This window comes from Paramacrobiotus metropolitanus, unplaced genomic scaffold (genome assembly GCF_019649055.1).
Source record: "Paramacrobiotus metropolitanus isolate TYO unplaced genomic scaffold, Prichtersi_v1.0 Parri_scaffold0000046, whole genome shotgun sequence".
Classification (NCBI taxonomy): domain Eukaryota; kingdom Metazoa; phylum Tardigrada; class Eutardigrada; order Parachela; family Macrobiotidae; genus Paramacrobiotus; species Paramacrobiotus metropolitanus.
The window spans coordinates 540169-564069 of record NW_026570266.1 but is presented as its reverse complement, the minus strand read 5'-3'; the positions used below and the strand labels follow the sequence as shown (position 1 = coordinate 564069).

The 23901-nt window shown below is 42.1% G+C and overlaps 2 protein-coding genes across 2 annotated transcripts; both read right to left on the bottom strand.

Annotated features, from left to right (window-relative positions):
• Window positions 1–9817: 9817 nt before the first annotated feature.
• LOC129591522 (uncharacterized) lies at window positions 9818–10895 on the bottom strand. Its single transcript, XM_055487192.1, has one exon. The coding sequence runs from the start codon at window positions 10805–10807 to the stop codon at window positions 9911–9913; it is 897 nt and encodes a 298-aa protein (XP_055343167.1). The 5' UTR covers window positions 10808–10895; the 3' UTR covers window positions 9818–9910.
• A 9448-nt stretch (window positions 10896–20343) lies between these two features.
• Window positions 20344–23664, bottom strand: LOC129591505 (plasminogen activator inhibitor 2-like). Its single transcript, XM_055487176.1, has 3 exons — window positions 23401–23664; window positions 22030–22797; window positions 20344–20709 (listed from the first exon to the last, which is right to left on the bottom strand). Exons 1-3 carry the CDS (start codon window positions 23630–23632, stop codon window positions 20522–20524), a joined length of 1188 nt encoding a protein of 395 aa, XP_055343151.1. The 5' UTR covers window positions 23633–23664; the 3' UTR covers window positions 20344–20521.
• Window positions 23665–23901: the final 237 nt, after the last annotated feature.

The following is a 23901-nucleotide window of genomic DNA, read 5'->3' as shown; positions in this document are numbered from 1 at the left end:
GCGGAAGACGACGGGTGCTACGCTTTCGTGATTTTGCTGCCGTAGTGGACGTTTCCGAATCGGCGCCAACCGATTGTGCGTGCTTCTGGTGTAATGTTTCAGTAGTATCTACGAAAGGAGCCCGTCTTGGTGAATCAGGGCATTCGATTGTAGCGCACAACTTGTACGTCTGCGCATCGTATGGGCTCAGCAGACAGCACCAGACTACAAATAAAAAATCATGAAGATAACAGCGAATGCCGAATATAGCAAAATAATACAATAATAACTAATAGGCACTTGTTGACAGCTCCTGCAACAATATCAGTCTGTCCGACAGAATTATCAGCTCTGAAATAAGCCATCATAAAAACAGGGGTTCCACGAAAACAGACCCAGAGAGAAAATAACTGGGCGTCTATGAAAAAGCAATAACAGAGCGTATTTATTTAATTATTAGGAAATGGTGGCCGAACAAGACAAGGTGAGAAAATTGGCGCTTATTACAAACGCGGCCAATAGTGATTCTGTAAAGTGAAAGAAAAATATTTGTTTGTTTGCTGCATGTAATACTATTCAAAAGGCGCCCTTGGTGGTGACTCGTGAATAACACTGTCTGGAGTAACACATGAAACTGGAGTATCTTACCCTCTGGTGCAGTGAAAACAGAGCTTGTGTCGACGCCGCCTGTTCGTCGTGAGAGGAATGCCACGGATATCGCTACCACAGAAAAGAGTAAGGATAATTTGACAGGGTCTCTTTGCATCGTGGATTGTTGTCAGCAATTTTGTTATTAGCAGTGCAGCAATACTTTTGCTGTTAAATTAATGCAGCGTTCAAAACGCACAGCCGTCTGTTAGAGCAGCTTTGGTGGGATCGCCTTCAGGCAGTTTATCTGCATTCGATGCCGGTACTTCCGTGTCTGTGTATCACTCCAATAATTACAGCAGAATTAAATGTACTTGAATTAGGCTGAATACGGCAGGCATATCATGGTAAGATGGCGAACATGCACTGCAACGCTGTACGTAGTTTTGAGTACGACAGATCTTCCCACCTCTCGTCGCCGGGGTCTGTGGCATCTGTCATCGGCTTCGACATGACATGTACCTACATGTCATACCGACGTTTATTATATACAGTTTTATATTATCTACATGTCGTAACGACATGTTGTGCAGCCGTCGTATCTGTGGTATAGTAAGTGTAGTGGACATGATGCCACGAGAATCTGTTATGTGCTGTGACCTCTGTGTGTTGCAATTGTCCGTCTGGCATGGCAACTGCGATAGCTGTAATGCCCTTGTAGTCCTGTTGACAACAATCAGTTGGATATGTGCGCCCTCAGTGGCGGGTTAACATTAAAGATACAGTACGTATCACCGCCACCTTCAAGTCTTGACAGTATCGCTGACGACATGCAACCGTTACAAGGTATAACGAAAAGCTGCAGTAACTGCGGTACACTATTTCTAAGATATCACTGTGAGCCGTATGAACTCACGCAAAGATTGTCTGTTTCAGGCTAGAATCCATATGACTTGCTAGTTTATCTGCACTTGGAAGCTTGGATACCCGAGGATCTAATTCCCGCTTGATCCAAGATGATCATTACACCGTAGCCCGTCTCATTTAAACGGACACTGCTCGTAAGAAAAGTGTCGTTACCGTATACAAGCGAATGAAGTGAGCTGCTACAGTAAGCTGAATTCGGTGCTATGTACCGGGCCAAATCCCTTAAGACGCATAAAAGGGATTTAATAGGTGCCGCGAAGTTCCATAAATAGAATATCAGTCTACCGATTGCTTCAGTTATTTATTGAAATTCACAAGCATTTCGTGCTTATGCCGTTGTGCGGAAATGTACCTGTACAAAGGCTGTAGCTATTAACTTTTCATAATGGGTACACGATGGAGCCGCACCGCCAGTCCATACCAAGCTGCTTTTGTCCCATGTTTACAGTCGAGTGCGTCTTGATATGGACTGGTACTATGCGGTACCAAAGAAGCCGTCCTTTGGAACCACACCACGAATCACGTTTAAATGGTAAAATCGATTATTTAGCTGGTCGGTACCGTACAAAATATTTGAGTAAGTTGTAGTCTACGCCAAAAACTTCTATTGGTCAACCATGAAAAGACTTTCATGCAGTCAGTCAGTTTCGTGTAAATTCGCTAAATATATAACATATCAGGCACTTGGCGAATTTTCTTACTATTATTCTTGCGATTTGGTTTTCGAAGGTCGACGAGATGGTAACGAGTGCCACATCACTGTCGAATGTCTTCGTGTAATGCACGATACTGAATATATAATAATAAACCGATCATCGATTTTGAAAAGCTGCTTTGCTAGCTACAGTAGGTAGATATTTCGTCGCTGTACTTTATTGATCGGCAGATTCGGCACAGAGTTTCGTCATGACTTGAAAGAGATGGTGACACCAGGTGATGCTCGGTGTATACCAATAAAGTACTTCTCCTCTTAGAAACCAGATCAAGGCAAAAATAAGGACAAATTTAGTCGGCTGATTGGCTAGTGTCGATATCAATAAACAGAGTAACATTGGCACGATACCGGCCGGGAGGCAGTTGACTGCCTGGGATTATACCACGAAGGACCACAGGGACTATCAGTGTTAACGTCGGCACAGTAGTGTTCGTGGGCACCGTTGTCGTTGTCGGGAAACGAGCCTTACGTTTCCGCGATTTTGAGACTACTGTAGTGGACGTTTTCGTAACGGCATCAACCCACTGCGCCTGCTTATCCGGGAAAGCTTTCGTGGTAGCAGGGGAAAGAGCCGTTGTCTGTTCAGCATGACAGTCGATTTTATCGCACTTCCGGTATGTCTTTGCATCTTCCTCGCTCAACAAGCAGCAAGACTACAAAGAGTACAATAATTACGGAGACTACTTCGTTAATAATAGCAGTCAGTACTCTGTACTACAACTTTTGCAAAGAAAACCGCCTAATAAAAACGATGGTTAATCTGTTTCAGTTATGACGTTTTTACTCTAGTTTCTGAGTTATTAGAGCAATTTACTCTGTAAGAAAATGTTATAGCACCTCACCTTCTGGTCGAGCAAAGGGATCATCCAAGCTGAACGTTTTTCTGGGCAAGACTGCCACGAGTATCAGGGAAAAGAGTATGGATGTTTTGCGAGGGTTTCTTTGCATTTTGACTCATACGTTTTCTTCTAATGTTAACCGCAACATTCAATACCGTTGTGTTTAAACCTTCCAAATATGCTGACACAGCGCCTAACTTCACAATGTAATACCGGTGTGTCAGAGCAGCCGAATTTATTCGGCTTCAGGCGAAAGCATCTGCATTCGATGACGTTACTTCCGTGTCTGTAAAATTAATAATAACTGCAGGATTATTTCTGGATTGCTTAGTAAGAACATAGCCGTCTTGATTTACTTCAGCGTTTAAAGACAAAACGTTTTGCTAGTAACTGGGATTTGCAACAGTACAGTCATAAAACTAATGTCACGATTTTTGTAAATGTGCGAGTAGATACGAGTACTGCATAAATCAGTACATCAATCAGTACTCGTACTACTCGTCGAGTCGTCAGTATGATTTATGCAGTACTCGTACTTGAATACTGTATAAATCAATCGGCCAGTGTTCTTGTAAGGTTACAGTATGTAGATCACAAAACATTTTGCATTCACGCTGCATGCTTCGCCCTCATTAAACTTCTAGTGTTAGCAAGGTTCAGCGTACCGATAACTCGCCGTGGAAAAACGCAACAACTATGGCACAATTAAGTGCCTCAAAAATATCAGTACCGACAACCTCGGACTGCATACGTTTTTAGCTGCCGTCGCGCTCGCGCCAGACGACATGAACGTTACCTTTTCCCGATGCAGCCGCGTGTGTAGCAGCGAAGAAATAGCTTATCGATAGCTTATCGCGGTAATGAACGCCAGACACGCGCCATCCTTCTGCGTCTCGCCTTTCCTCTTAGCCCAAGATGATGAGCTATAACGGGCAACGGAACCGGCTGATACTGCTCGAAATATTGCTAACCCAACGACTGAAGATACCACAGGAAATACAACGCTATATATACAGAACCGCTCGTACAGGAACAGGAAATACAAGAGGCGGGACAACCAAGCACATACTCGTACATACTAATACATGAGACAGGAATCCCCGTTACACTCCCCTCTTACCAAACTGAAAACAGAATGTTTTCAGGAACAACAAACAAAAACATATACAAAAGAAAATTCAAAGCTTGCAAAACATTAGAGAAATCACGATCAGATTTTTTGGGAGTACAAACGTAGATTTAGTTCGAAAACATTAGTAATAAATTAAGAGGTAAATAGGGCAAATATGATCCGAATTCCGAAGCGTTCCACGTAGGACGATAGTTACTGTATCCGTCCGGTTCCACGTACGACGTTAATTGTTGTATCCGTCCGACGATCCATCCGACGTTAAAGAATGACCACTTAGTCCATGCAGACATGCGACATCGAGGTTCATAATGGTCTTGGGAAAGGAAGTGTAATATCGATGTCCACGACGTCAGTACACCAGTTGAAAATCATTACAAACTTCTGGTTCTGAAAAACTTGAACGCACATTGACGCAACCCTACTTATATTTACAAATGCTTTTATAATTTTCAGATAACGCGCTAATTTAATTTAACGATTCAGTTGTTGAAAATTGCCGCAAATACAAATCAAATATTCCAGAAACGCCACCTTCAAAATAAACCTTGCGACAATCTTTCGGTCAATGAAGTATATAGTAGTTCGGTCAATGGCGTAATATTGCGACAATGACGCATGAAGGACAATGACTGGAGCGAGATAAGAAGACAATGCGGATGAGATGGGGAGAGACAAAGGCACGAGAGCAATACTACGTAAAGCGAGCGCATTACAATGGGGTGAATTCGAGTGATGAGTGCAAGACAGAGTTATGAGGATCAGCAGTGCAGACAGGATGATAGGGGCAAGAGAGAACCTGTGCTCTGTTTGTATGAAGTGATGCGACGGGGATGTATGGATACATGAGAACTGGTGAGTGTACAAGAGAAAAGATAGAGCGGGGAGAGAATCGGGCCAAAGTTACTTTCCTAATAAAATCAAGAGGTGCTTCATCGGGCCAAATGGAAAATGAATATCCAGCGAATGCAATGATCTTCCCTGTTCTGGCTATACAGAATTGCTGAGAATAGTACGACCGGCTAAAAAAGATAATCGACTGGCAAAACCAAGATTAAAAAAAAGGAAAATAGGTGACAAGATGTGACACATGTTTGGCTGCTAATAAAATTATAATAAGAAATAACAAAAGAGTGGCAAGAAATAACAAAAGATGCATACTGTTAATATTACGGAAGTGGCAGTACTATCTGTTAAGATTCTGTTCTTGAATTATTGAAAAGATGTACTTACGCCTTTACACTATGACATATAAATTAACGAAACAAGTACAAAAAGATTAAATCACGTCGAGAAATGTACTGTCGTAATCTGCTGCTTTACAAAAAAATTATTCGCTAACCAGAGTTAAGTCCAAACCAATATCATCAGAACAACAAACAATGCATGACTTCAGAACAAAAACTTTGTTATACCCGTACTAAGGAAGGGACACCCATTTTTCCAATACCGCGATATGCGCACGAAATATACATTTTTTTTTAAAAACAAATTTCACGTTTTAAAATAAACAAAATACTTACCGTCAGAAGCACTGTGCAGCAGTGATGATGGTAGACTACCAACAGGCGAGCTCGACCGGTGGAACACAAGTTTGCTATTGAGCATGAAGCAGTTTTTTTTTTTTAATTACGCGACTTTCCAAACAATTCATCATTAAAATCGTCAGATGTTTAGGGCTTGATTGAAAGAATTAAACCAACAGGGACCGTTTATAGGCGCACCTGGATGACGACACGATTACAATAGAGACAGAGGGCACGGACAAGGGCAGGCGTTTATAGCCGTGGCCCGTCTATATGGTCGAAAATTAGGTCACGACGCAACGAAACAAGGATGGGCGTTTATAGCACGCACCCGTATATGAGCGAATATAAATAGATTTGCTCGTGCAAAAGCCCTTTTCCATAAATTTTCAGTGATCTTCTTAATTTCGTAGATCTACTTTAATTTCATTTTGCGTAATTAGCGTAATTCGGTTTAACACAAATACTTACTTGAGCTGCCGTGGTACACAGTGGTGATCAAGCTGCGTCTTCTGTTCGGCGGAATTATTATTCAAATTAATGCGCATTACTGTTACCATAAACTTTGCACAACCTTAAAACTGAACCAATCAATTTTTCTCTTTGCAGTCGAAGCAAACATTCATAATTGTCTGTTACCAAAATCAATGCGCATATTGCAGTACTACCACATAACCGCACCAGTTAATGGAATTTCGAATAATAGTTCATGTTTTTTGTGCCAAGCATGCCGTCATGTGTTGTGAACGCTGACATTTAGATTTAGGATCTTATTTTCGTGGAATGCGATAAGTTGGAATTTATTCTTAACTTTAAATGATGGTACATCTGGTTTTAGTGATTTTATTGAAAATTTTATAATTTAAGTTGACATTAACGATCTCTGGCTGCCCAAAAGGAGACGACAACATCTGGCGTTTTAAGTCATTAGCCGAACCAGCGGCGGAAAATTAATGATAGATAAGATTTAAGCGGTGCTGCGCATATGCAATAACAATTTAAATATATCCCAAATTCATTTCTGCACATTACATTGAGATAAACCATTACCGTTACCATCGCGAGGCTTTTCACATCTGGCCATCATCAAACAAATATTCAGCGAATCAGCGCTGTCAACCTCAAAATTTTCTCACTTATCTGCCCTTTTCTCAATAACAATAAATACTGCTGCAGCCTTCAAAATCAACGGGCAGGCATCATTAATAACTCAGTACAATAATATAATATTAACAAAATTTTCAAAGAGCACTTTAGTTTACAAAACCGAAACAAATTTTCACGTACGAACGACAATTAGACCAGAAAAGTTAAATCTGCCATCTCGAATACGCCGGTTGTGCACTACCGGTGTCCTGAGATTCTGCAGACCTAAACTGTTGCGCCTGAGATGGTAATTTACCGGATGTGTTAAAGTCAGTTGCTGCGTTGTTGGTGGATGCTGTGCTGCACCGAATGACATCGGATAACGATCTTCAGAATCTTGTTCTGCCTGTGCATACTGTGCCTGCGTAGAGTGGCCAGCTCCAAACGGGCAAGCATACGAAAGATGATCATAGTTACCGCAATTAAAGCATCCATTGTCTTGGCTTGGCGCATCTGTGAGTCGAAGGGTTGACTGGTTCGCATTACCCGTTAAGTAATTCTGAGAAAGATCGTAACTGCCCTGTGATTCGTTATTCTCCTGTAAACACTTTATTTGTTCAGCAAGATGCTTTAGTCTTTCATCCAAACCTTTCATCAGGTTATGAGCGACAATCTCTATCTGATTAGAGGTAGGCGCTGTCGGTTGGCTGTATAGCGACAAAAGATTTGACTGATCTGCAACATTATTGAACGCCTGATATGAAGAATTTTGATTCTGCATCGCGAGCTTGTATTGTTGCTTAACGGACACATCACGTAAACGATTGAAAAATCGGCTACGGTTCTGGGGCTGTTAGTCACGAATGCCGGTTTAAATTCAAGGGCAAGGCTTCGAAGAGACGAACTGTTTTTTCTGCTTCGGTAGCTGCGGGATTACTGGCTTCCACGTAATCAAGAACACGATGGACAAAAGTACGAGGATCTGTAAATGCTAATGTACGACAACCTTCATTCATAAGATCAAGTTCAAAACGAGTTTTTCCGAAAGCTGTTAAAAAATGAGATCGAAGGTCTGGCCATGTGATACCTGCTAGTTCTGCGGTATACCAGCGAAGAGCGTTATTCCGCAAACAGAGCGCAAAATGTTGGATTCTGTTAGCTGGTGTGAAGTTATTAGCAACGGCCATCGTCTCAAACTGTGTTAAAAAGTCCTGAGCGTCTTCGTAAGAAAAACCACCAAACTTCGGCAAATCACCCATTTCGAGAGATGTTATACGGGTAACTGCAGCGGCATTCTGGTTATTCAAAAAATTCAATAAATTCTGATGTGCAGTAGCGTTATTCTGTAGGCTTTGCTGTAAAGCTGCATTCTGCTGAGCGGAAGCGGCATTAACGGTGTTAAGAATATTCTGCAGTGCTTGCGGGTCTAGAGCCATGATCCTGACTTGCTGGTAATTAGTACTTATTATTGCAAACAGCCTGCTAACTGCGGAAAGCTGACTATACGATCGTTAATTAATTACTTAAAAATGGCGCGTTACGGAATTCGAAAATGGTATTAGGATCGGTAACAGTTGAAATTGTTCTTTTGAAAAAAAATTGGACGTGATACATAAAGACTTACCTGTTGAAACAGGAGGCGGAGGGGTAGCGGTGGTAAAGTTAAAGGGCACTGTTCAACAGGGAGGCGGAGGGTAGCGGTGGTAAAAGTTAAAGGGCACTGAAACTGTCGACTTGAAAAAATTTCGTTCTCGGTATGCGACTCCAAGTATAACGGGCAACGGAACCGGCTGATACTGCTCGAAATATTGCTAACCCAACGACTGAAGATACCACAGGAAATACAACGCTATATATAGAACCGCTCGTACAGGAACAGGAAATACAAGAGGCGGGACAACCAAGCACATACTCGTACATACTAATACATGAGACAGGAATCCCCGTTACAGAGCCCCAACAGGAAATGAGGCGGGACAACCAAGCACATACTCGTACATACTAATACATGAGACAGGAATCCTCCGTTACAAGCCCATCGCAGACGAGCAGGCAATGTTCTTAATAATATTGTTATTAAAAAACGTTCGGAATGGGCTCCAAGATTAGAATTTACACCCACGGCCAATCCCTTCCAAGTCGGGTTAATCCACAGACTGACTAGCCCAACTTCAAACGGACTGGCTATGGGTGTTCAAAATGACCACCGTGAGTCGCCAGGACTGTTCATTTATTGCGAGCTTATAAAAGGCTTCTTTAACGTTAACGCAGGCAATAAATCAATATGTACCTGGCCAACGAGACACGGCCTGACGAAGACTCTATTCACAAAACGTACTGTAATCGTCTACTTTGTTGCTTCAAATCAATTTGGCGATGATTTTACACACAAGTCGCCGCTCGGTACTGTGATTTATATAGGCAGACAGCACGTACAATACCATGATCAAAGATGTAGGTGGATAAACTAGACAATCAGCTCAGCGGAATTGCTAGGGGCAAATTATGGAGTACAAGAAGTTAAAGCACGCGCTTCTATCGTAACAGTTTTTTTGTTACAATCGACTGATAGTGGCTGTTTTACCAGCTGATGAAGTGTAATAAATCCTTAGTGGCTAGCAGAACATTTTCATACGCAAAACTTAAACGGTCGATCCATCAAGATTTTTGCATTTTTCGGGGTCGAACATTTTCATCCGACTGATTAACTGCCGCTGAATACCTTTGCGACAAATAGCCGTCAAACACTAGATCCCAGAAAAAAGCTTTTGCATTTTTTAAAAAAGCATCAGATGATGATTGCATAATAGAAGCGTCTGTTGAACTCGCCTTTGCAAAGTGGTTAAGGCTTTAAATATCTCGGCTGCCTTGCGGTTTAATAAAATAATCTAATTTAGCGATGCCTTTAAAATCAAAAAATTCTGAAGGGGGTTGTGGCGTGCTGTTGAATTATTCTTCAAAATTAATGAGAGCTGCGCAACATGGGTACTGGTACTTCATAGTTCATAATTACATATATCAGTCCAGTTAACATAATACTGCAAATATCTGTTTACAAAAACGAAACAAAAAGTACTACAAAGCCAGTTTGCAAAAAAACACCAATTAATTTTTCGGGGCATTATTTAAACTCCATTTCTCGAAAAAATCCACGACAACCGCTGCTGTCCGTATTCTTTCCATCCTTACTCGGCCAACAGTGTCCGAGTTTATGTACCTTGTAATGCTGCACAACATCCGTGAATCCCTTGCACGAATACTTTGTCACATCATAACCGGCCAGGTCCTTCTTTACTCCATCCTTTCGGCTGCATCCATCCCGCTCAGCCCACCACTGCACCCACTTAGCAATATTTGGCACCGGACCGCCGTTCGCCGCAGCATCCCCGTGATACTTGCTCGTGGCATCCGCTTCGCCATGGGCCTCCAGGATCGCCCGCTTCTTTGGACACCCACTCAACTTGTTGTCGGTGTAGAGCGCCGCCGCCGCCATGCCGAACGCCGCAAACCGGTCGCCGTGATCTGAGCATGCCAGGGTGTCAACGAACCCGCCACCGTTGCTTTTACCCGACGCGTAAATCCGATTGGGATCAATGCAGTAGCTCGATTCGATATGGGCGACGAGATCCGTGACGAACTGGAGATCACTAACCTTTGGATCGGCATAGGATGCGCCTTGCCAGGCTTTCTTGATCCCGGCAGGATACACGACGACGTACTCTTTGCCTTTGGGATTAGTGTAGTACATGGAATTCTCATATTGTTCTTCCGGGGTTGCGCCACGTCCGTGGAAGTCGAGGATTAAAGGTCGCCGTTTGTTATCGTCGGTGTTGTAGCTCAAAGGAACGTTGACGGCGTAGGTTCGTTCGCGGTTGCCAGACACGATGTGGTTGTTGTTGATGAAGCCGGCTTTATGGGATTTTCCACAGCCAGATTGACGATCAGTGGATTTTCGTGCACGTACATTGATGGCATACAAATCCGAACACATTATCGCGATGATTAGTATGGTCTGCATTCTTTGGAGATGTTGACAAATCCGGACAAACACAAACGGAAGGAAAAAAGTTCTTAAAGTTTGTATATTAAGACGAACTGTGGTTGTGTGTTTAAATGATGACAACGCAGAAATTGCCGCAGACTTTTACGATGCTGTTTGCGCTAATCGAAACAAAATTTACAGGCAATAAAATCTGCTGCTGCTAGGCTTCTAGTATCGCTTGAATTATTTCTCGTTTGATATACGGATTCTTCGTAAAGACTTAGTGTTGAGTCAATCGGCCAAGAATTTTGTTTGTACAAAGTTTCAGCATGTACAGTAAGTTGTACCTGTAAGTCCTGTAACGGATGCATCGCTTGCTCACGGTTTACCGTACATGGCTGACTGAACAGGCAAAAGTTTGCTGTTCGTTTAACCATATTATGCGTAAACGTAGTGGCTTTTTCCACTCCAAATGGCGAGAGCTAAATTTACGGTTCTTTTAACTAGTTCTTCCGAAAAGCCCGTAAAGAGAAATTCTCGAAAGCATATCCGTTTTTTCTACGATGTTCTGCAAGCAGTTAAGTTTATTTCGGTTCCTTTGCGGTCGGAGACATTGAGTTCGATGCAAAAACAAATAATAAACAAAGTTTTACTAGCAGGAACTTACTGCCATCGAAGCAAATTTAGCTGTATTGAAGAATATACGAATGGCTTGAACAATCACAGCAATTATAATGCGGTTATATAGATGTAGGCATCTGTTTTTCCCTGAAAAACATGGATTAAGAAAACGCGGATGGATGATTGATGTGCCCCATAAACAGAATTGTGTTGGTGCTGTTGTGGCGAAGGATAAAATAAATGGCCGGTCTGCAATGAATTTTGCTTCTCGAAAGCTGTCATCACGACCCATGAGATCCATTACTACCACAGTCGCTGCCCCGGCTTCGGTTCCTTCCTCGTTAACATCTGTAATCAGATTGTACCGGAATACATGGACAGTAATCCCGTCAACCTGGCTGGGGAAAACACTGAACATGTTCGGTATCAGTTTCTGCTTCTCAGGGCGCATAAGGTTACTTTAACAGGCGCGTACATACAGTATTTGAAATTGTTTGAGAATTCTCATCAAATCGTTCTCTATTTCTGGCCCTGGGGAAATCAGTTTCCCATGTATTTGTATTAAAGTTCTACAAAGATCAAACCAGGGCACCGTCACCGATTCTTCAGTCAGAAAAATTTTAGTTTTTATTTCAGGATGACGAAGAAATCTTAGAGAACAAAAAAAGGCTATTTTCATCTGCCGTGGTCCAGAGGGTGTGGCCAAACAGTTCCTTATTCCTTCAGTCATGTCTTATACCTAGTTACGTTAGAAATAAGGTAAGGTAGAGTTTTCAAATTTCGCTCTACTTCCGGCTCCTCATTAGCAGAGTGGCTCCATCACGCCAGTATACTGCTTTAGAATTCGTTTATGTACTGTGAAAAAAATTGAACGCATGAAAAGTGGGAAAGGTTTTACACTCATTAAAAAAACTGACGTGTTCTCAAAACTCATTCTTAGAAAACGTCGGAAACGCTTATTTTTTAAGTGGTGGCATTGCCAGTCGTAAGTTTATCACTTTTCTATTGCCAGTACATAGCATTTTTCTACCCTATAGAATCGGGTGAAACTCGAGTAAATTTCAGGTACCGGTGAATAAGGACTACCGAGCAGCGAGTACAGTCAGCATACAGTAAATTAGCCTGCTTGCGTATGAAGTAGCCTCGCATTATTGAGTAATAACGTACGAAGCAGTGCCTTTATCACTTTTTAAGTTTTTGTGACCACGCCCTGTTGACCACAGGAGATGAAACTGGCTTTTCAATATACCCTAAGGTTACTCCGTTATTTTGCAAAAATGAAAGTTTTCTTAGTTACTGTAATGTGCCAAGCCAAATGATTTTACCGGCGCGACGAACAGAAAAATGCAACGTAAATCGAACTTGTGTGAGTGTTACTGTAATCAAAGTTGTTAGTTGTTACACAGTGCCAGACCAGAATTTTTAAAAAGAACAGTAATAGAAATGTCATTCTGTTCTTAAGATCCCACGTACCAATGACGGCCGTTTGCTTCATCTTGCTTATATGCAACGGCATTCCGGATATTCCTAAAAAGTTGGCATCCTTTCCAAATGCATTGGGCATTCCCAACTCCTCCAGCATGGTGCGCATATCCAGATTCTCTTCGATGCGAAATTTTGGCAGCTGAATGGTAACGGCCCGCACACTATACATTCCTTGTGATGGCATCGAGCAGTTTCCGGTGTCAGCAGATTTTGTAATTCGTCTAAAGTGCGATTCGATGGTTTGCCGAAGAGCTTCTTTTTTTGCCGGATAATATAAAGAACGCACTGCAGAAACCGTTAAAATACGGTAGTTCCAGAAACTGCGCTCCGTGGCAGTGCTTCGCTTTCGCCATAATTGCATTTCAGAAGGACGCGCATGGTCTCCGCCATAATTACTAACCCCGTTGCCGTGGTGAAGGGTCTCTTTGCAGTGTGTTTTTCGTTGAACGGTTGGCGCCAGCTGCTCCTAAAGTAAAGTGCGTTGACCAATATCAAGCGGGTGAGGGATGACAAGTCGTCGAGTTCGACGGCTGTTGGCACTTTTTCCAATGTGCGGCTTGCAACGAACGCGTTAACCTGTCGAACAGCTTCGTCGGGGTCATTGCAGATAGGAACGGATTCACACACTGCACTGAACAGTGTCTTCAAATCTATTCTATACTGCGGGTTCACGGTGAAGCTATCCTCGATAAAGCAGCCGTTAGCCATGTGGAATTTGTAGTTTTCGGGAGATTTGTCGTCTTCATCGTCGGAATCTAGGGACAGTGGTCCGTAACTGTACAGTTCAAAATTCCCTCAGCTGCAGTACTAGTTAGGTTCATTTAGAGCAGTAATGCTGGGCACCGCATCTGCTCCAACGACAAGTCAATCTTTAAAACTAAAGTAAGGTTGGCAGAGAAATTCTAAAATCAAAGATTCACAGTCCATGTAATATTTATGAACGACTCAATAGTTCTGCTTAGTACTATCACCTTCTTGGTTTCTTCACGCGCGCGTGTAGCCGGCAGGAAGGTTGACGGGTTGATGGTTGACGTTCAATGAAGGTCATCAACCTTTCTGCCAGACCTCGTCAACCTTTCCCTAAAGGTCATCAACCTTTCTGCCAGACCTCGTCAACCTTTCTCTAAAGGTCATCATCCTTTTTGCCCGAGCTCATCATCGTTTCTCTAAAGGTTGTTAACCTTTCTGCTGAAGGGCATCAATCTTTCTCTAAAGGTCGTCAACCTTTCTGCTGAAGGCTTCGTCTTTTAACAGAAGTCGTGCACATGTTTTGCTAAAAACGCAGCACGTTTTGGCTAAACGTTTATTGTTACTGCGTTATAAAAAAATTATTATTTCGGTATTTCATTTCGACAAACTGTTGTTTCGTTTGCTTAATATGCAAAATGGATATAAGGGTAAGGCTACCAAGTATCATCCTGGCGTCTTAGCTGATTACGCACCAGTATCCGGCAGGAAGGTGGACGGGTTGATGGATGACTTTGTAAACCGAGGAAGGTAGATTGAAGAATGGTGGGCAGACAATGAAATCGCATCCACCTCCCTGCTGAAGCCAGGCAGAATGTTGGACGACTCATCCACAGAATCAGCCCAAGCGCGTTCACCTTTTCTGCCAAATCATTGTTGGTTTCAACTGATCCAACAATGATGCCATTGTTTGCATTCTGGCCCATTGTGAGATGAGTGCTTGCCGCCACTTCTTCGGCAGAAAAGTAGACGCAGACATGTCAATCTATCGCTCTGCCTGTACAGCTTATAATTATAATACCTAGGGTAGTCGTTTTCTCATATCCCGAATGAATTATTTATTTCGGATATTTAAACGGAACGTTTACTAGGTACTTGAGATGTACGAGGAGCAAATTATTTACTAGAAACAAATTATTTAGGCTTGCCAGGCACCTACTCAGCTGACTAATTAGTTTTTAGTAAATATTTTGTTTTCTCGCACAACGCAATGGTTAACTTTCAGTTTAAATTCCCGAAATGTGCACAATTCAATTTGGATATAGAAAAACGACTAATATGGTACAGAAACTGTACAAGTAGAACAATAGACATATCTACGTCCACCTCTCTGCTAGAGCAGTGACGGCATGCATTGATCTCACAAAGGGCCTGAATGCACACAATGGCGTCATTGTTCGATCAGTTAAAGCCGGCAATAATACGGCAAACAGACAGACGCGCTCCGGCAGATTGGTGGATGCGATTTTATTGTAAGTCACCTATCCTTAGTGCGGGTTAAGGACGTTCAATGAAGGTAATCTACTTTTCTGCAAAGGCAATCAACCATTCCGCCAAGGTCAGCAACCTTTCCGTAAAGGGCATCAAGCTTTTTGAAAGGTCATCAACCTTTTTTTAAAGGTCATCCACTAATCTACTGGCGGCATCCATTGATGGGTATGAGGCCATTGTACTCCTTTTATTGTTTCATTGTGAGTAACACCACTGAATATGACTGTCTCGTGTACTCTCGGCTGTATGAATGATAAATATTTGCTTACACATTAAGCCTGCTGCTTGTATGTTTGATTAAACAAGCAGAATGGTTTTTCTGATGCAAGAACCAAACTAAATATCAGTGATCAATGGTGCAGTACTTCGATCAAAGAATGCCGTCATTTGTTCCGCAGACATCACTGTTATCGTCAGTTCGAGGCGGGTTCAGTGAATCACTTCGCTGGCTTAGTCAACATCCAGGCCAAGTGTTTATGAAAACCATTAATTTGCTTTTCAACGAGCGAGAGGAGCGATAAGCAAAATGAACTACAATGGGTGCATTGTCAGGGTGGGTGCATGGTACGTCAGTTCTCGGAGTAAGAGATGCCGTCGGCAGATTCGTGGATAACCTCTGGCAGAAAATTGGGTGTCCTCTCCAGTAAGCAGATGACCTCTGGCTAAAAGTAAACAACCTTTCCAAAAATGTTGATAATTCTCGGCAGAAATGTGGATTACTTCTGGTGGAAAGGTTGATGACCTTTAGAGAAAGGTTGATGAGCTCTGGCAGAAAAGTTGATGAGCTCTGTCAGAAAGGTTGACGACCTTTAGAGAAAGGTTGACGAGGTCTGGCAGAAAGGTTGATGACCTTTAGAGAAAGGTTGACGACCTTCATTGAACGTCAACCATCAACCCGTCAACCTTCCTGCCGGCTACACGCGCGCAGACGAATCGTGTGCGAAATCTGTATGACACGGCATTGGGAATTATATCGTGGGATCCGTGGCCTTTCGAAGCTGGCACATTGTTTACCTTTCCGGTGAGGAAGTTAAATAGTTGAATCATACTTTTTGTCATCCACTTATCCGCGTCTCATTTGCAAGTACAGATAGTATGTGGCGTATATACAATACGAGAATTTTCCTCGATTTAACCTTTAAAAAATCCCTTTTAAAAGCACACTACGTACTACAGCGTACTACAATTAGATAGCTTGCTTTGCAGTTTTCTTTTAAATTTCAGAAATTAGAAATAGTAACTGCTAAGTATATGAAAAATATAATCATTATTATCATTGAGAAGGAAAAGAGAAAGAAGCGACAGCACCTGCATTGCATGACTGCTGGAAAAGAAGTTCGTCCTGGAATCTTTGTAATGAAATTAGTACTACTGTACGAAAAAAAACATGCCTTTGCAATAGTCGTCACCATCTTCGGTTTCCTGAGCCTTGATTTGCTTTAAACAAGATGCCAAATCGTCGAAAGTATAATTTGAGTTGAAACCCAGCAAATTTGTTATCTCTTTCTTCGTGTCCGCTCTCGAGCCAATATACGCCATTAGTAAAGCAATCTCGGTCGAGAAAGGCGAAAACAGTAAATTATCGGTACACGGGCATTTTTTATATATGTATTTATAAGCCATTAAGCCAAAATGCAAACGATCCGAAGAAATCAGTGGCGATGCCATAATGCCAAATTTCAGAAATGATGAATTGACAAAGATCAGGATAACGCGTATATGTACAGGGTACACAGACGAGCGAATAAGCTAAGTCTGAGCGTTAGAGGCGGCTCGCAATCTGACTCATTACAGCAAACGGATCGATATTTACAGCGCTCTCGATTTCTACCCCCGGCATGCCACTACAGTACTGCGACTACTTAGTTAAACGTAAACCGGCTAGTATAATTTTGTACTATTTCATGCAATGGAAGAATCTGAACGATCATTATTATAACGCTCAAGGAGAAATGATTTTCAGGCGGCTCTCGTTGCAACACATACAGTATTGCTCCGGGTCCGCTTAATCGCGGCCAGGTCAATTTTATTAACTCAAAATATACATTGAAACACTGCTGTTCGGCTCGCACTATCATTCAATGATCAGCACATTAATTACCGTTTATTACGTCAGGCGGAGAAAAAAATAATTTGTAATCAAAGGCAATGAGAAGATTGCGCTGGGGTCCTTAAACTACAGTCTGTAGGTATACTTCTTCTACAGAACTTACAGTACTTCTACAGAAAATGCGATAATGCCTCAGCAAAAGATAACCGTGCCGTTTATGGCCGCTTGTTGTTATTAGAATTTAGGGGCATACTGATTATAAATTTATATTTATGAACCATGGCTTGAAAACAAGCGAAACTCGGCCATTGTACGGTTATCTTATCATTAGCAACAATTTGCTAAAGATATGAAGAAAGTAGAATGGTGCTTGTGGAGCTACTTTCGTTTCTGCGTATTCTCCACGCTGAAATAAGCAGTAGAATAACTGTGCGTATAAATGTTGACAGGACTTTGACAGTATGCGAAATAAATGTCGCCTTGTACGGTATGCGCAAAATCAAATACTTTAGCCAATTCTGCCCAGGAACTTGGATGCGTGGCGTGAGTACACCCGGCGTCCGTCTGCATTTCGATGCTTAAAATCTGGAGTTCCTGCTTCCGCCTGACCCGTGATTACCAACCCGAGATCAACCCCCAACCCGTCCATGATAAGAACTGCTTTTGAGCAGGATATTATTTCCGTACAACAATGCCGTAATGAGCTGGAAGAATAACATTGCCGCCTTCAGTCAACCCCTTTCAAGTCGGTATAATCCACAAACTGATTAGTCCCACTTGAAACGGACTGACCATAGGTGGCTAGAACGACCACCAAAAGTCGCCAGACGACTGCTGTTGTAATGCGAGCCTAAATAAGGCTTGAATGCACCGTCTAGCGCCGGCGCAGTCAATAATCAAAATTTAATACACTGCACAAGGCACGAACGAACACAGCCGGAATGTAGCAGTATGTATTTATATAAATACTCAGGAAGTCGGTGGCATCTCTTCAATCTTTTAATCAGTTTAATGTTCTGAAACGTGGTTTATCGTGAGGAGAACCTAACCCTGCGATAATGGAAGTAATTGATATTGTAGATAATGCAGATAGTGCTAATGCATTTGTATATAATGGTATCATTTCACATATAATCGTCGATATTGTGACTTAGGTATATACTGTAACTTGTAAGTTAGCTTGAGTTGTGTGTACAGAACACGCACGGTACAACATCCAGCCATAAGTAAGTACACAAACTACTCGCCAGGGCCCGGTCACCGGCTCCCGGCTCCGAAAAGTTTGATTTTCTGCAGGAAGACAGAGTAACCCTTGGGTATACTTAAAAAAATATTTTCATCGGCCATGGTTAAGTGGGCGTGGCTAAACTAAATTCCTTTGGCCTTAATTGACGATTCTCGCCCGGATGGCGCCCTGTGGCGGTTGGGAGCCGTACGCTTAAGCTACGCCGGGAAGTGATCGTAGGCCCATACAACAGGTGCTCATTCCGGCACTTTTTAAACAGCTCACGTTTGCAAACTATGCTGTTTGTTAATTGGGTAGATACAGAAAAATTTACAGAAAATCATCCTCTATAAACGAGGCGACAAATGTGTGATAAAAATATTTACAGTTTTCTAAAATTAAGCGGCAGTGCTCTGGCCACGGTATTACACCACCGCCCATATGACAGCGTACGAGCAGAAACACGAGAAGGTAACGAGTGCCACATCATGGCTGTGGGAATGTCTTCGTGTAATGCACGGTACTGAATACATAGTAACAAACCGATCATCGATTTTGAAAAGCTGCTTTGCTAGGTACAGTAGGTATTTCGTCGCTATACTTTATTGATCGGCAGATTCGGCAAAACAGGAAGAGTTTTGTCACGCCCAATGAAAAATTGCTAAGAGAACCCGCAATTTTAATGAATTTCTCTTAACTACTGAGCGGTACTTGTGTGTTACAATCTGGATGTGTTATTACTTGTTCTCCATCGGATGGTGAGTGTAATTCAAGGCCTAAAAGGCCTTGACATGTAAGGCCTGAAAGGAGTGTGTAACAAAACAGTGCACTGGTTTAGGATAATTTTGTTGGATTTTAGTTTTTCTTATGTTCTCTTATGTTTTTCTGATGTTTTGCGTTAATTCATATTGACTGCTGTACCGAGTAATTTAATAATTCAATCGTAATATTACTGTGCGCAGTCTTTTTGCAATCGACATGGAATTTTACTCCTATTAGACGTGCACGATTGAGCACCTTTTCATTCTGCTTATGCGCACAGTAATTACTGTGCAACTAATTAGTTTAACGTATCCCGGAAAATCACAAACGAGCTCGCGGTGCTCGCGGCCGGTGTTCGCGTCTGTCCGCGATGAATGCGGCGGTCCGTTTCGCTTTCGCCTAGCCACTCTGCTGGGAGAAGAAAACCCGACCGCCGCAACACCAGGTGACCGAAATAGGGAAACGTATTGTAACCTTTAATAAGTAGTATCATGATACGGGTACAAACTATGTCGGGTTCAATTAATGTCGATCAGTGATTTTTCGTGCACGTACGTTGATGGCAAACAAATCCAAACACATTATCGCGATGATTAGTGTGGTCTGCATTTCTTTGGAGATGTTGACAAAATTCGGACAAACACAAACTTAAGGAAAAAAAGTTCTTAAAGTTTGTATATTAAAACGAACTGCGGTTGTGTGGTTGTGTGTTTAAATGATGACCACGCAGAAATTGCCGCAGACTTTTACGATGCTGTTTGCGCTAATCAAAACAAAATTTACAAGCAATAAAGTCTGCTGCTGCTAAGCTGCTGGCAGTCGTATCGCTTGAATTATTTCTCGTTTGGTATACGGATTCTTCGTAAAGTGTTGAGTCAATCGGCCAAGAATTTTGTTTGTACAAAGTTTCAGCATGTACAGTAAGTCTGTACCTGTAAGTCCTGTAACGGATGCATCGCTTGCTTACGGTTTACCGTACATGGCCTACTGAACAGGCGAAAGCTTCCTGTTCGTGTAACCGTATTATGTATAATCGTAGTGGTATTTTCCACTCCCAATGGTGAATGCCAAATTTAGGGTTTAACTTGAACTAGTCCTTTCGAAAAGCCCGTAAAACTAAATTCTTCGCAAGCATAGACTTTTTTCCCTACAATGTTTTGCGAGCAATTAAGCTTATTTCGGTTCGTTTACGGATGTCGGAGACATTGAGCTCGATGCAAAAGCAAATAATAAACAAAAATTGTACTTGCAGGAACACACTGCCCTCGCAGCAAATTAATCTGTATAGAAGAATATACAAATGACTTGAGCGATCACGTCTAATGAGGTTATACAGGTGTATGCATCGGTTTTCACTGCAAAAAATGGATTAGGAGAAAGCGGATGGGTGATTGATGTGTCCCATAAATAGAATTGTGTTGGTGCTGTTGTGGCGAATGATGAAGATAAATGGCCGGTCTGCAATGAATCTTGCTTCCCGAAAGCTGTCATCACGACCCATGAGGTCCATTACTGCCACACTCGCTGCCCCGGCTTCGGTTCCTTCCTCGTTAACATCTGTAACCAGATTGTACCGAATACATGGACAGTAATCCCGGTCAACCCTGGCCGGGGAAAAACATTAACATTCGCACAATTTCTGCTTCTCAAGGCGCATAAGGTTGCTTTAACAGGCGTATCTGGAAATGCGTTTGAATAATTTTCATCAAATCGTTCTTTATTTCTAACCCTGGGGAAACCAGTTTCCCATGTAATTATACTAAAGTTCTACAAAGATCGAACCAGGGCACCGTCACCGATTTCTCTATCAGAAAAGTTTAGTTTTTATTTCAGGATGACAAAGTAATCCTAGAGAACAGTAAAACGGCTATTTTCATCTGCCGTGGTCCAGAAGGTGTGGCCAAACATAATTTAAAGCGAAAAGTAAACGGTGCTGCAGCCAACAGAGAGATTCCGCCAATCAGTTTCTTATTCCTTCAGTCATGTCTTATACCTAGTTAGGTTGGAAATAAGGTGAGATAGAGTTTACGAATTTCGCTCTACTTCAGGCTCCTCATTTAAGAGAGTGGCTCCATCACGCCAGTATACTGCTACAGAAATCGTTTATGTGCAGTAAACTGACCGCATCAAAAGTGGGAAAGGTTTTATACTCAATGAACAAAATAATGTGTTCTCAAAACTCATTATTAAGAAAAAGTCTGAAACAATTACTTTTTAAGTGGTGGCATTGCTAATCGTAAGTTAATCACTTTTCCATTGCCAGTAGCTTTTTCTACCCTGTAGAATCGGGTTAAAATCAACTGAATTTCAGAAATCGGTCAATTCACTTTTAAATTTTATGCGACCACGCCCTATTAACCATGGGAGATGAAACTGGCTTTTCAGTATACCCTAAGGTTACTCCGTTATTCTGCAAAAATGAAGGTTTTCTGAGTGAGAAGAATGTGCCGGTGTCCTAGTAAAACCTAAACGCTTCTAATAAACGCTTTTTCATGACCGCCGACGGGTAAAGCAGTTAAACCCGCCACGTGTGTCAGTGAGATTTGGTTTTAGTTTTCGAAATTTTTTAAAAATCTTGTTTTTTTGATTACAAATTTTCGTTTGGAAAATTGAATTTTTCTATAGTGCTGTAGGGCTGGAAAATAAAATATGGAGATTAGTTTTAACCTTAAATATGCCGTGTTGAAACAGGTTTGTGCCAAGCCAGCTAATTTTACCGGCGCGACGAACAGAAAAATTGTCTTAAATCGAAATTGTGCGAAAGTTACTGTAATCAAAGTTGATAGCTGTTACCCAGTGCCAGAACACAGTGTCAGACCAGTATTTACAATAAGTACAATAGTAGGGAAGTCTTTCTGTTATTAAGATCCCACGTACCAATGACCGCGGTTTGCTTCATCTTGTTTATATGCAGCGGCATTCCGGATATTCCTAAGAAGTTGGCATCCTTTCCAAATGCACTGGGCATACCCATCTCCTCCAACATGGTGCGCATATCCAAATTCTCTTCGATACGAAATTTCGGCAGCTGAATGGTAACGGCACGAACACTACACATTCCTGTGATGGCATGGAGCAGTTTCCCCGGTGTCAGCAGATTTTGTAATTCGTCTAAAGTGCGATAAGATGGTTTGCCGAAGAGCTTCTTTTTCTTGCCGGGTAATATAAAGAACGCACTGCAGAAACCGTTAAAATACGGTAGTTCCAGAAACTGCGCTCCGTGGAGTGCTTCGCTTTCGCCATAATTGCATTTCAGAAGGACGCGCATGGTCTCCGCCATAATTACTAACCCCGTTGCCGTGGTGAAGGGTCTCTTTGCAGTGTGTTTTTCGTTGAACGGTTGGCGCCAGCTGCTCCTAAAGTAAAGTGCGTTGACCAATATCAAGCGGGTGAGGGATGACAAGTCGTCGAGTTCGACGGCTGTCGGCACTTTTCCCAATGTGCGGCTTGCAACGAACGCGTTAACCTGTCGGACAGCTTCGTCAGGGTCATTGCAGATAGGAACGGAAACGCAAACTGCACTGAACATCGTCTCCAAGTCTCTTCTGTAACACGCGTTCACGGTAAAACTATCCTCGATAAAGCAGCCGTTGGCCATGTGGAATTTGTAGTTTTCGGGGAATTTGTCATCTTCATCGTCGGAATCTAAGGACAGTGGTCTGTAACTGTACAGTTCAAAATTCCCTCATCTGCAGTACTACTTAGGTTCATTTAGAGCAGTAATGCTGGACGCCGTCTCTTACAACTACACGTCAATCTTCAACACTAAAGTAAGGTTGGCAGAAAAGTACGGAGTACGGTGACCCGCCATTTCGTCGACAAAAATTCGCCGACCCGTCACGACGCCGAACCTTCTAGATAAACCTTCTCAGTTTTCTGATTTTCTTATATGGTTTCTCAGGTTTCTTAGTTCTTAGGTTTTTTAGATTCTTAAGTTTTTTTAGTTTTCCTACATTTTATTAGGTTTTGTAGGGTTTTCAGCCGTCGCCCTCGTGACGGTCGACGTTGTGGGTCGAAATTGTGTCGGTCGACGGCGTGTTAGTCGACGAAATGTCGTTGAGCCCAGATTACAGATAAATTGCTTTGCAGTTTTAATGCAGAAATTAGGAATAGTAAGAGCATGAGAAATATGATTATATGAACGAAACGGAAAAGACAAAGAGGCGACAGCACCTGCACTCCATGACTGCTGCAACAGAAGCTCGTACTGGAATCTTCATATCCGTATCACAGTATGAAAAAACACACCTTTGCAGTAATCGTCCCCGTCTTCGGTTTCCTGAACCTTGATTTGATTCAAACAAGATGCCAAATCGTCGAAAGTATAATTAGAACCGAAACCCAGCAAATTTGTTATCTCGTTCTTCGTGGCCGCTTTCGAGCCAGTATAAGCCATTAGTAATGCAATCTCGGTCGAGAAAGGCGAAAACAGTAAATTATCGGTACACGGGCATTTTTTATATATGTATTTATAAGCCATTAAGCCAAAATGTAAACGATCCGAAGAAATTAATAGCGATGCCATAATGCCAAATTTCAGAAATAATGAATTGACAAAGATCAAGATAACGCGTATATGTACAGGGTACACAGACGAGCGAATAAGCTAAAGTCTGACGTTAGAATCGGCTCGCGATCTGACTCATTACAGCAAACGGATCGATATTTACAGCGCTCTCGGTTTCAACCCCTGCATGCCACTACAGTACTGCGGCTACTTACAGTAGTTAAACGTAAACCGGCTAGTAT